Source organism: Haemaphysalis longicornis, unplaced genomic scaffold, assembly GCF_048455015.1.
Source record: "Haemaphysalis longicornis isolate Haplotype H1 unplaced genomic scaffold, Haemaphysalis longicornis Haplotype H1 scaffold_138, whole genome shotgun sequence".
Taxonomy (NCBI): domain Eukaryota; kingdom Metazoa; phylum Arthropoda; class Arachnida; order Ixodida; family Ixodidae; genus Haemaphysalis; species Haemaphysalis longicornis.
This window is the reverse complement of record NW_027526243.1, coordinates 379,981-393,392: the sequence shown is the minus strand read 5'-3', so window position 1 is coordinate 393,392 and position 13,412 is coordinate 379,981. Positions and strand designations below refer to the sequence as shown.

At 48.1% G+C, this 13,412-nt stretch overlaps 1 protein-coding gene across 1 annotated transcript; it reads right to left on the bottom strand.

Annotated features, from left to right (window-relative positions):
• Positions 1-9,764: 9,764 nt before the first annotated feature.
• On the bottom strand, positions 9,765-12,189 carry LOC144164748 (cuticle protein 10.9-like). Its single transcript, XM_077695035.1, has 2 exons — positions 12,073-12,189; positions 9,765-10,199 (listed from the first exon to the last, which is right to left on the bottom strand). The coding sequence occupies exons 1-2, from the start codon at positions 12,187-12,189 to the stop codon at positions 9,873-9,875; spliced, it is 444 nt and encodes a 147-aa protein (XP_077551161.1). The 3' UTR covers positions 9,765-9,872.
• Between the last annotated feature and the right edge of the window lie 1,223 nt (positions 12,190-13,412).

The window sequence follows — 13,412 nt, the reverse complement described above, 5'->3', positions numbered from 1 at the left end:
CAAAGCTGTATACCTCTCGTTGGTCGGAAAATTTTCTAGAGTAAACACAAAACGCACTGCGGGAGAACCAACTTTCATTGGCGATGATGATGGTAGAGGGTGAAGTGAAGAAAGGAACCGGTGGGTGTCCGGCGGCACGCGGAGTGCTGTACCTCTGAGACGTCGCTGCGAACTGCTACGTGCTACCCGATAAATGTAGGCGACTTGAAAACCATCACCTCCGAACCGTCACGAAACGATGCAAGACCATACTCGACAAGCCGCACACGGTTGCACTTGCTGCTCTCGATGCGTGGTCCCTCGGTGCACCTTCCCTCGATGTTACGTATTGTTACGCTCCACCAATTCTGCTACGTTGGCTTGGCTAAGTGGTTCACGCCTTCCCTCTTGGCTCAGCTGAAAAAGAGGAAGAGGATGCGGGAGCTGAGGTCTCGGGAAAAGAAAAAGAGGAAGCCGGGATTCTGCTCGCGTTTCACCAAGGAACATCATTCATCATCATCTGTTCGCGTTGTCCTCATCGGTGCTTCACCTTTTCTTGCCTTCGGAGCCAGCGCTCTTGCCTAAATAAATCCTTCCAGGACGTAGCAGTTAGATTTCATCCTCAAAGCTGCACCTTTTCTGCACTTCTCCGAAACATGGTCGGACGGTACGCATAGAAGTCGCCGAGCACACTGGGATCACATTTGCAAAGCGCCCTGAGGAAAGAGCCTCATGGCATATAGCAATCTGTGCAAAGGAACATTTGGCTTTCGAACCATACGAACTGCGGTCCCAAATCCTACAGCAAGACCGCACCGACTGTGAGCATGTGTGTGGTGTAAAGAACGGTGACGGAAGGCTAATCTTCACAGTTTACGTCAGCCCTGGAACATCCAAAACAGAACAAACACAGAACTTTACCCGAAAAATTTTTGTATGGGTGACACACGACACATTCACACCAGTAGTTATTGTCGGAGACTGCAATATTGACTTTGTGAAACCCACCAACAAGGACCCCTTCGTGTCGTTTGTCAGGGATAACTTTGAACTGAAATTCTACAACCACCCCAATCAAACCAACCACGCCGAATGGATCGTGTTTGAATTTGGCCTGGGCCGAGAATGTAGCGAAAATGGTCAAATGGTCACAGAACCAATCACTTTTTACCACAACGACCGCAAAGCCATTATCACTACCATTATTCTAAAGTAATAATAAAACATACCCCCCGTCAGCATTTCCGGTGTTTGATATAGCTTCGCTGGACATTCACGTCCGCAGGGCGGGATGACGGCCAATTTCTTCCAAGCAGGGTGGCTCTGCTGTTGCGAAAAGTCGTACTGTGCCAAATTAGAATTGTGCTGCAGAGCACGAGGTCGCGGGTTCGATTACCGGCCGCGGCGACCGCTTTTCTGATGGAGGCGAAACGCAAAAACGCCCGTGTGTACGAGATTTCGGCGCACGTTAAAGAGCCCCACGTGGTCAAAATTAAACCGGAGCCCTCCACTACGGTGCGCCTCATCGCCTGCGTTGCGTCGGCGCGTGAAGCCCTACAATTAAATAAAATCAAATTATGATTCCGCAGTAAGGGATGTCGCCTGGCATTGGAGAGTTATAGGAGAGCGGGAAACTGGTCCCTGTACGGTACTGGGTAGCCGACCGGCGCCACTGCGCGTGCGCAGAGGCGGAAAAACTGGCTGTGCGCATGCGCAGATGTACCGGGACCGTCTCTCCGCTCTGCTATATCTAAGGAGAAACAGGAGTTCTTGTATCGGAGTTCTTGTACACGCAAAATACGAACAGTCACTTAAAACGATGCACCATTTTCCAGTGGAACGCTCGTGGTCTCAGGTCGAAGCTTGGTGATCTACGTCAGCTTCTTTACACTTACCAATTCCCATTCGTTGTCATTTCAGAGTAACGAGTAGATCAGAATTTCCGCTTGAGTGGTTACTATTTCATCCACTCACAACGAGTAAGCGGTACAAGCCGGCTTCTTATCGGGTTCCGTACTGACGTACCGGCAGTTGAAATTCCAGTCTCACCGCACGAAACAAATGAGTACGTCTGCGCAACTACAATTATTGGTTCTCAGACTTTCACATTTAGCGCAGCGTACTTACAACCTAACGCCAAGTTTGATGAGACCAGGCTGGACAACCTCATCACGTCGACTGACAAACCGCACATTATCTGTGCGGACTTTAACGCTCATAATGAAATTTGGGGCAGTTCCCAGACAAGCCTACGTGGTGCAAAACTCGCGGACCTGACCTCCTAATTAGGCATGGCATTGAACCCCTAAACGATGGCAGCATTACCTTCCTCAAATCACTCAAAACAACCAGCTATCGATCTATCGATGTATCGATCTATCATTCGTCACTGCTGGCTTTTCCGCAAAATTCACGTGGTGCACAGACTTAGAGACAAGAGGAAGTGACCACTACCCGATTTTGATATCAACTCGTGACTCGCACTCTCCGACTTACAAAGAACAGGTCTCGTGCACAGACTGGAGAGCTTTCGTGGAAGCCATACGAACCTGCATTACGGCAGCGACTCGAGATGACGAAATTATCCCAACGATACTTCACTGTTTTCGGAATTCCACATGCTTAAGAACAAAACGCTGGAATAAACCCAATAATGACGCTGAGTACCAAAGATTATGTGCCATTCGTCGCCGTGCGGAGCGAAAAGCCCTCCGTACAAAATCTCTAGAACATTTACGAGCTTCTAGAAGGGCTCAGAGACATGTAATGCGTCACCTATACAAGCTTCAGCGACAACGATGGAAGAACGTTTGTGCAACGTTAAATACTCACACACCGTTGACGCGCATCTGGCGTGTTGTCAAAGGCTTACGCACGCAACCTAAGCAGCTGCGCCTTTTTGTTGCCCTCTCACTTCACGAGCACTCCTCTTTGAAATTGGTCGCAGAGGAATATTGCAAGATCCTCTCCTCATCAACGCTGAATACACTTCCACCTGTTAGGCCTCCAGAATCAGCCGTTCCAGCACTGGACCTGCCTTTTACATTACAAAAACTGACAGCAGCAATCTCCGATGTAAAAACCAAGTCGTGTCCAGGTCCGGATGGCGTTAGTAACGCAACCTTCACGCACTTGCCTCACAATGCCCTGCTCCGTCTCCTAGAGTTCTACAATTCCTCTTGGGTGAGCGGTACGCTGCCCTCTGATTGGAAGCTCGCCCAAATTACTCCTGTTCTAAAGCCTAGCCGGCCGCCCACGTGTTATTCCTCGTTTCGGCCTATAGCTCTGTTGAACTGTATTGGGAAACTGATGGAGAAGATGGTACATAAAAGAATGTCCTGGTTTCTCGAAAGCCGACGCCTTTACCCGCAAGAGATGAATGGATTCCGTAGGCACAGATCGACTATTGACAATATAATTGCCCTTATCTCGTCAGTCGAGGAGCAATTGGATTCTAGCCGCATACCAACCGCAATTTTCTTAGACATAAAAGCTGCCTACGACTCTGTCACACACACAGCCATTCTAAGTGCTCTTGCAGTACATGGCTTTGGGGGGAGACTCTACGCCTGGATCGAGGATTACCTTGCTGGACGTCAGCTTTTCATGCGCACTTCGAATGGTGACACATCACGTTTCCCCGTAGAAAAAAGTGTTCCACAAGGAGCCGTTTTAAGTCCACTGCTATTTAATTTGACTCTCATAGAGCTGAAACTTTGCCTACCCCCGGGAGTTAACATCACGATCTACGCAGACGACTTTTGTATCTGGCACGCAGCACGCTCCCGACGCACCACTCAGCAACGTCTCCAGAAGGCCCTCTTCTCCATTTCAACCTACCTTGCTGCTCGTGGACTTTAGCTATCGCATGAAAAAAGCGTTGCAATGGCGTTTACAAGGAAGCGCATGGATCAGTACCCAATTCTGCTGAGTGGACGAGCCCTCCCGTACGCCCGGACCCACAAGTATCTTGGCGTAATCATCAACCGTAATCTCTCCTGGTCGCCCGAGATAAAAAGACTGTGTGCCCGCATCTCTGCGACGTCTCAGGTTCTGAGATACCTTGCCGGTTCCCGCTGGGGCAGCAACTGCGGGTCGATGTTACAGCTTCACAAAGCTTACGTCGATGGCCTCATACGCTATAGCCTTCCCTTACTACACCATGCAGCGCCTACTAACAAAATGAAGCTCGAAGCGGCTCGACGGAACAGCCTGCGCATTTGTCTTGGACTACCCAGAGGTTCTTCGGGTGCCGGGACCATCGCTGAAGCTCGTTGCTTGCCTCTGGACGCACTCATGTTACAGGAGTCACTCCGTGTCCACTACCGGCATCTACTTCAACCTACACCCCACTGTGTGAGCAGGATCACTGCGGCCCAGAGTTCTGGGTTTGGAAATGCTATTAGAGCTTTGTGCCTTCCCAAAACGACGCAACCACCGCGAGCAATGCCCTCTCAGTTTCCGCCCTGGACATTAGCGTCTACTCGTATAGGTTTAGGCATCCCAGGGATGACATCTAAGAAGATAACGCCTCAGGCTGAACTGCTCCAAGTGGCGTTGGACTACATGCACAGGTTGCATTCCACCAGGGTTCATCTTTTCACTGATGGGTCTTCGTTGCCGCAAAGTTCCTCCTCCGGACTATTCGTCCCGTCTACTGGTAAACTTTTCCTACCGTTTAGACAGACCAACATCCTCGACATCAGCTGAACTACACTCCCTCAAAGAGGCATTCCGCTACATTCTACGTCAAGAGCCCAACGAATGGACCAATATGGACCAATGAACCTGCCCTTCGGTGCCTCCTTAAGAGCGGCAAGCACTTCAGATATGAACTTGCCGTTCAAGATATTCTCTATCTACATCACCTTGCAGTAGGCGCTGGGCATAATATTGTTTTTCAGTGGGTGCCTGGTCACTGTGGGATAACGGGAAACCAAAAAGCTGATGACGCTGCCTCTGCAGGCCACACCTGCCGAAATATACGAAGAACATTTTTTACCAAACACGACGCTTCCACCATGGCCACACGTTACGCCCTTTCAGAGAGAAACAGAATGTGGTAAGATCCTACCCACCACCACAAGTTTCTCTACTCCCTTGACCCTCAGCTGTCGTCAAGACTTCCTCACCAGCTCCCCCGTCATCTAGAAACATTATTTCATCGGCTGTCGTTAAGACTTCCTCACCAGCTCCCCCGTCATCTAGAAACATTATTTCATCGGCTCCGACTTAATGCAGCTTACACCAACAGCTACCGTTTCCGCATTGGACTATCTATAGCCTCCAGGTGCAACAACTGTGCATCGGAAGACACAATTGAGCAATTTTTTACTCTACTGTCCTGCCTACAAGGACTCTAGATCAACTTTGCTACAGAACATTGCACGCATAGGTTATACCAGAGTCCTACAATGCTTTACTGGTCACGAAACTGCTCCGTAACTCAATGGGAGAGCTTCTTATGCTGCGTTTGGCCGCCGCGCGGTGGCGCCACCCTCTGACTGAGGTCACTCCTCGGGCTGCGTTGCGCTGGCTCGAACGGCGGAGCCGCGGCGAGTTGTGTTTGTTTTGTGCGGGAAAAAAATGTAATGTGCATATCGCGCTCTCGTGATGCGACTTAATTAGTGCAACGACGATGCCGAACATGTGTTGCGTCCCGGGATGTCATTCCTTGTACAACGATACCACAGAAAATGTTTCCTTGTTCTGTTGACCGAGCGACGGGCAGCTGCGTGAGAATTGGAGGCGCGCCATTCCAAGGCAAGCAACGGGAGATTTCAGCTTCGATTATAAGTGTGCGACAGTGTGTGGAAATGCACTGTGTGTGAGAATGGAAAAAGCAATGTACCATTTTGAGAGCATTGTGGACCTAAATTGTACACGGATAACTTAAAGCCAGATTTTTGTCATATCAGTCAGGTTGTAGCGATGCTTCGTTACGTGTTTGCAAACTTGTATTACCTTGCGCTCAGGCTGGCATGTAAAAGAGCTTTGGGACGTCCTTGTGCTTTTACCTTTCGTATTTCCGCGAATTATCCCTTAGGGTTCGTTTTGTTTGTTTTGTAACCGCGCGTGGCCGATTCCGGTTTCTTATGTGGCGTTTCAACCGGAGCGCCCACTTGCTCTGTTTGTCGTACGTCCCGTCGGGCAATATTATTTGATATGTAAAGGGTGCCACCTTGTCGCTAACTTGATTTTTTGTTTCTTCGACAATGTTCTCGATCCTATTTCCATGGATCTGAAATTAATAACGTTCCGAGAGTAATGCATGCATAGCAAACGCCGCGCAACTCACTTTATCGACGTTCATCTGTGCACGTCACACTGCGGACTGCTTCTTCGACGTTTGTGTTTCATTCTAGTCTTTTGTAGTGCAGGAGATCGCTAGCTGGCTGCGTTCAGAAAAGCTTTGCTTCATTCTTGGCTACGCGGAAACATTCTGTTTCCTCCGTGTGCTGCACATCGCAGCGCGAAAAAATAAATTTTTGTACGCTGGACCACGCTCTTTTGTCTCCCTTCGTAACATAAATTTTTTGTTGCGTGTGATAAAATCAGTTTTATTGTTCTTTTTTCGCTTCCTGTTTTTACAAGTATTGCAAAGCGTGGATGCAGAAAGACACATGGTGCAACATATACAGTCGAACACGGATATATCGAACTCCAAGGGGATCGCGAAATAGTTCGATATATGAAAAATTCGATATAAAAAATATGGGCTATGAGACCTCACCTATGGCGGACGATCACTTGCCGATCGTCGCATTCAAGAATGACAACTAATTCCGCACTCAGGACGCAACAGGACGCTTCATTTCCGGGGAAAAAAATAGCCTGCTTCTTCGTCCTGGAAATGAAATTAAAGACGCGCGTCTCGATCTTCTCGAGGCTGCACAACTAGAAAATTCCATCAGTACGCTGCGCCTTTGCACACCACGCACAACACGCACGCAAAAGAAGAACAGCGCGCACGTACCGCAAGAACTTTGAAGGTAACAATTACAAGCGCTCGCGATGGTCATCTCCGAGAGAAACAGTGATCTCCGAAAGGTGCCGGACAACTCGCCAAACAGCAGCAACAGCAGCAAAATGCAAAAGAAGGAGGAGGCCGCCAGCGCCTTCGTTCCCTCTTCCCTTTCCCGAGACGACATCGGAGGAAGACAGACCCAGAGAGAGAGAAAACAAAACTCTTTTTCAGCAAGCCGGGGAACGTACCCAGCCGAAAAAAAAAAGGACGTGCGCATTCGGGGCATCCCTACCTCGCACTGTCACATTTTCCGAGCGTTCGGGCTTCTGTGCCTAGAGAGATTTAGCATACCGGGCTCCATCCGCTAACGCTACGGCGGCCGGTAGCGGGGCCCGACTGGGCAAGCGCAAATTCGTTCCGGTAGGGGGGATTAGTTTTGCGAGCCAGCCTTCGCCATGCCCGCCCATTCCTCTATATCCTCCTCAACCTCAATCGGGGGTGCAGCGACCGCCGAAGAGCACCTTCCAGCTCGCGCGGCGTTCGATATAACGAATGTCGGGAAAAATGCGATTCGATATAGAAGTACGAATTCCTATACTTTTACACAGAATTTTCAAGGGGATAATTTATGAGTTCGATATAGACAATAATTCGATATACCCGTGTTCGATATATCCGTGTTCGACTGTATCTCTTTGTGTTTTGATCCTTCGTGTTTCTTCAGCGTTTTTAGATGTTCTCACGTATGTACCCACTCATCGAAACGACAATACTATTGGGCTACCTCTTTTAGCGTTCTGTGCATTCCAGAGCAATCAACGGATTCATTAAGCGTAGTCTGAACGACGCGTACTTGGTTTCTTTCAGTTTTTTTTATTGTATTATCGATAGGCCCGCAGCAGTCCGTGACTACGCAGCTACAGTATGTGTGGTATTTACAACTTTTGCTTTAAGAAAAGAAGGAATAGAGATTTAAAAATCCGAAAACACGACGGCGCAGCGCTTGTGCCAGAGCACGCAGAAGCCGTTGCCATTCGCGGCCGAAGTCTACGGTAATTTACTACGAAAAATAAAACCCCATTGAAGGCAGGTGATGAATGGACTATTTATCGCTAACTACTACAAAAAAATCGCTTAATCAGCGCGCAGACACCAAAAGCAGCAAGCGTTTGCACGCCAAGAGCTGGCCAATACGCCGCACGCGCGGCGGCTGGATGACCTTCGTGCGGCGGTGGCGCCTGTAGTGGCGCGCGCGGTCCCTATATGAAACGAGCGCCGAAGTTTCGTGACCACTAAAGCATTGAAGCACTCTGTTTATACGCAACGACCAGTGACCTTAAAAACCATTTTAGGGCCCTGGCCGTCTTCTTCTCAGCAACGCCTAGCCCTAAAATTTCTGTTTTCGTACCTCAGCGACACTGGCTTAATTCAAAAACTTTAAATCTCTTCACTCTGAGACTTTCGCTCTTGCCCTTTTACTTAATTTCATTGGTCCCTCTCTCATCTTGCATCTCTTTTCTGCCCTCCTCTCTCTTGGGACTTTCTTCCTTTCCCCCCTCCCCTAACAGAGTATCATGAAGGCGATTTTGTACGCCGGCTAAACACTCTGTTTTCTAATAAAGAGCTTCTCTCTCTCTCTCTCTCTCTCTCTCTCTCTCTCTCTCTCTCTCTCTCTCTCTCTCTCTCTCTCTTCTGTATCGGCATCCTGAATCGCTGTCCCGTGCCTAGCAGTTCTGCCCCGACGGCCTGACACGAAACCTGTATACCGGCACTCTTCCGCCGCTTCAGCGTGCAGACCAATGGATAGCAGACGTTTGACTAGGCTGGGGTTCCAGTAATAAATTGCAATTTGTTACGGTGTCTTATTAAGTATTTATGTGCTTTTATGGCTGTCTGAGCTCTAGCAACATTTGCATTACCATCCCTGCTGCACCGTAGACATCTTTACCGTCGGTGCCCGTCACAAATCTGCGCATCCCTCGAGCCAATTCATTCTTCCCTTAGTCGCCATTAAAGCTTGTGGTCTCCATGGTTTCCCCTTTCCGCATAGAGGACTGTGTTCCTGGAGCCTAGATTTACACATGAGCTACACGTGAAAGCTCGTTGAGTACTAAGATATGTGTGTATGTGTGTCTTTTATTACACTAAAGATTTAAGTCAAAATACACCCGCTGTAGCGGTCAGTGTCGTGAAACGACTGGGAAGACTTACGTGTATATCGGAAATTTTTTCTGTTAGGTTAGTGCAGATACATATATGGCCCAAATGTCGGTGCCTGTAAAAGCGAAACGGCTTATCAACCCCATGTCTTTGCAGCCCTCCATACGCAAAACGTTACATAGCACGCTCTCAAACTCTGCTGTAGTGACAGGTGGCCGTCCGCGCCAGTACACAGCAGACGAATAAAGGGAGCGGAAGGGCGCAGCCAAGCGAACGAAAAAACGGGCTGCGAAATACACCATCGTCGCCAACTCTCCATGACACCAGGAAAGCATAAAAAGATTTTCACCCCCAAAACATATTATAAGACTCCTCGGGGCTACAAACACCAGGACCACAAATTCTTGCAGGAGGTGCGGTTAAAATTGTTTAAGAACTTTTAAAAAATTCGAATGCAGAAGGTACTGATGCCGAAATCCAGGTTAGGGTGGCTAGAATGCACCCTATCCAGGTTCAAGGCACATCACTGTTGTCAGCTCGCCGAGTAAGTTTTGTGCCCGTCATGTAGGACAGAAAAGACAGCTGATCCGATGGTTGGTGCATGAATATATATTTAATTGCGATACGATGCTAATATCTACATCGGCAGTTCCTTCGATGTTGTGAATCTACTCTCGTTTCCGCCTTTTTTGACATAGTAGGAGAGTGGCTGCTGCTGCAGCTACTGCAATTGTTTATACGCAGTTACTAGACCCTTCGGGTACATCTAGCCAGACCAAGATCCTTTGCCGCCGTAGCCGAAGCCGTAAGTCGAGGCGGCGGTAAACGGGGCACTCCTTCCGGCGGGCAACGGGTTGGAATTGTAGACAGCGTCGCCGGTGGCGCCAGGCAGAGTTCCCGGCTCGTTGGTGTCGATCTTGGCGCGGAAACCTCCGGCGTCGGCGACGTACTTCACGTTGCGGAAGACGCCGCTCGCGTCCCTGTAGCCATACGTGCCAGTCTTGGCGTTGGTCGCGTCTCCCTGCTCCTTGTGGAACGCCTTCGTGCCGAACTCGTCGACGTTGTCGTATCCGAAGCTGTACGGCTGCGGCGGCTGCATAGGCACACGCGCACGCGTAAGAAAGGGCAGAAATTTGGGCTTCGTAATTTTAAACTGATGGTTAAAAAAAAGTCGTCCATTAACACGATGGTCCCTTTAACGAGCGGTTGAAAATTTGCGACCACGCAGAAGGGTTCAGATTGATATCTGTACGGCTGCCTGACACTTTATCGGACAATGTTTTTGGAACGCCGTTTTATCGAAGAAAGGCCCGTTTTATCGATCCCCGTCCTGTCAAATGTCGTTTCATTGAAGCGGGGATTTTGCTGCTTTCATTGACAAGTCCTTTATTTTGTTTGCCGGCGATTGCACGAGCCTAATCTGTAAAATGCGGGTGCGATAAAACATATGTCGATAAAATGGCGTTACATGAAACAGCGTTCCATGAAATGGCTTCGATAAAAGCGTGTTCGATATGAAGGCGTTCAACATACGTCGATAAAATGGCTTCGATAAAACCGTTCGATAAACTGTCCAGAACCAGTCTATATACAAAAAGTTCTCATGGACAGATGGATACAAGTTTTTCAGTCAGGTGTTTCTGAGTACGGCAAAACCTAACAGCGTCAAAGGTAGACGAGCAATTATAAGACCCATTGGACAAACGTAACAGGACACAGAGGGAACTCGGGATACACGCTTGTCGTGTGGGTCCTGTAAGTATTCATGTACTTTTCGCGCTGTTATGCCTTGTTTTGCCGAGTACCAACTTGCTCATCAACATATTCTTCTGTATGCATTTACATTCTTGGGATGTGTCGAAATAATGGATGAAAGCAAGCTCCAGCGTAATTATTTTGGAAGTCCTTAACTTTTTTTGGTACTAGAATGAAGATTCTGGTGTGTGGTGTGTCGTGGCAGTTCAGTATTCTCTGCCCTGTCTCGCCAACACGTCAACCCCAAGCTCGTTAGTTCAACTCTTTTTAGGCAAGTACCAACGCTACCTTCCTTCACTGCTAATCTGTGGTAGCACTCCCTCTTTTGTTCTTCATTGTTGCTTAATTTCCCGATGCTGTGGGTACAACATGAACCATTTGAATACTTGTGCTCGTAAAGCTCGGAAACGAAACCTGTGTCATTTCAAAGTCATTAAAATTATATTCGCTACCACTACCAAGCCAAACTACCCGATTATTGTACTTCCATAATTCCCAATGCGAAGGAGGAACACGTTTCTTCGGGTGTTGCGGGCTAACCACCATCGATTTTCTAGTGTAATAATCTCGGAACGGTACAGTCTGTGAAATTTTGGAGGCCATGTCAAGGATTTCTTGGTCACAGAAAATTTCAAGTAACAGCTTAACTGGCTTAACCTTGGCCAAGTTATTTCATGACAGTAAGAAACTTGGTTTATCTAGCTTTCTGGCACAAAACGTTGCCGCCTCGCTGAAGAGTTTATATTTTTAATATAAATATTTTGTGGCCGAATCACTCCTGGCATTGCCTAGAAAATCTTGAAATAGACTCTTCATTGCTCCTCTGCGATAGCCGACTGGATAGCCGACCGAGGAGCATGGCGTCACTGGGTAGGAACCAAAATAAAATATTCTGTATTTTCGCAGTCAGTAAGAAACCTCCAGAGATAGTCTGCTAATAAGTGTTGTCTGAATTGCCAACGTTACAATCATTTTTAGTGCTCGTCCGTAATGCTCGCACGCACCGACAGTTTGCGGAAAACCAAGGCGTAGGAACGGAAGTCAACCTAGTTGGTATGGTTGCATTCCGGACAGCGCTAAGAAGATGGGGACCGAGGAAGCTCTGTTATGCCTGTATCGTCCATCTTGCTGTGTCCCCTCCTCTTGTCGCTGTTCGAAATACAGCGCAGGCGTAGTTTAATGCTGCAATACTTTGTGGGAAAAAAACTTACGGAGAACGGCTCTTGCCGCGTGAATCTGGTTGCCGTGGCAGCGAACGATGGTCCGAATGCTCCACCACTGAATCCACCGAAACCAAATTGGCCTCCAGCGAGAGCAGCAGGAACCATGGTTAGGACAAAAACCTGTGGGCGGCGTTTTAGCATACATGTCAAGTCAGTGTGTTTGTTTTCTTAGTAAAACATTCGAGAGTTAACATTACATACGATCGTAAAAAAATCCCAGCGTCCCAGTTTGTGCTCAATGTAGTCTTAACTAGGCACTCGAGAAATGCTGCTTACAAAAAAATTCAAATTTAATTGCATTTTTAAAATCCCGTGCTGCTTCTTGGTTGTTTGCAGGGTTTCCTGTGTGCTCATCCGAAAATAAAAGTTCGTAAAGGAACAGGCACTAGGTTTAATCCGGTTGCTGATGCAAGGCTGGGACTAAAAACGCTTCAAAAACATGAGCACGACAACAAGAGCAGACACGAGAAGACAGCACCAGCACTCCTGGTGTCATTCCTTGTTTTCCCCCTTTGTTTTGTTAAGCGCTTTTAGTTCCATTTAAAATTAAAACTCTTGAAGAATGTGACCAATTCAACCGACCTTTCAGGGTTTTTTTTCTAAATAGCAATGCGCTGCATTTGGCGTTGTGTTATGAGTTAACTACCCACGAGAAAAGAATTACCAACCAACCTTACTGAGTACACCCTATACGCAATTGCAACAATAAAATATTATTGCAAATATCACCTTGTGCAGAAGGAAAGCTATTTAAACTTTCAGACGATTCGCTCTAAGCCTTCATTTTTCAGTACTTCAAAGCTTAACTTTTATTGTTCGTATCATTACAAAGCTGCGCTAACTCCGTAGCTGAAGTGCTTGGCTACTGAGCCCCAGGTTCCGAGCTCAATTCACTGCCGTGGCGGCTGCATTGAATACTAAGGCTTAAAGCGAAAGCGCCCGTGTCCAGATTTCGGAGGACTTAATTATTCGCAGGTGGTCTAAAATAATCGGAAACCGGGCCTCATTCCTCAGACGTAGCACTGGCGCGAATTATCCTCATCTGAATTTTAAGTGCGAATGCACTTTATAAGCGACCCTGAATTCCGGTGACCGCCGTCCGTCCACGTAGCAACAGCTGCGGGTGCGCGCGCTCCTCGTCTTCCTTGGCAACGGGGGGAGATGGGCGCGCGCTGCCTGGCCGCTGACATGGCACATACCCACGTGGGGGATTGGCCAGGAATCGGGCGTGAGAAGGGCTAATGCACCCGCTTAAAGGAGTACTGACACGAAATTTCAAAGCTGAGATCCGCTCTAGCAATCAAGTACAATGACAACACAAATAGGTG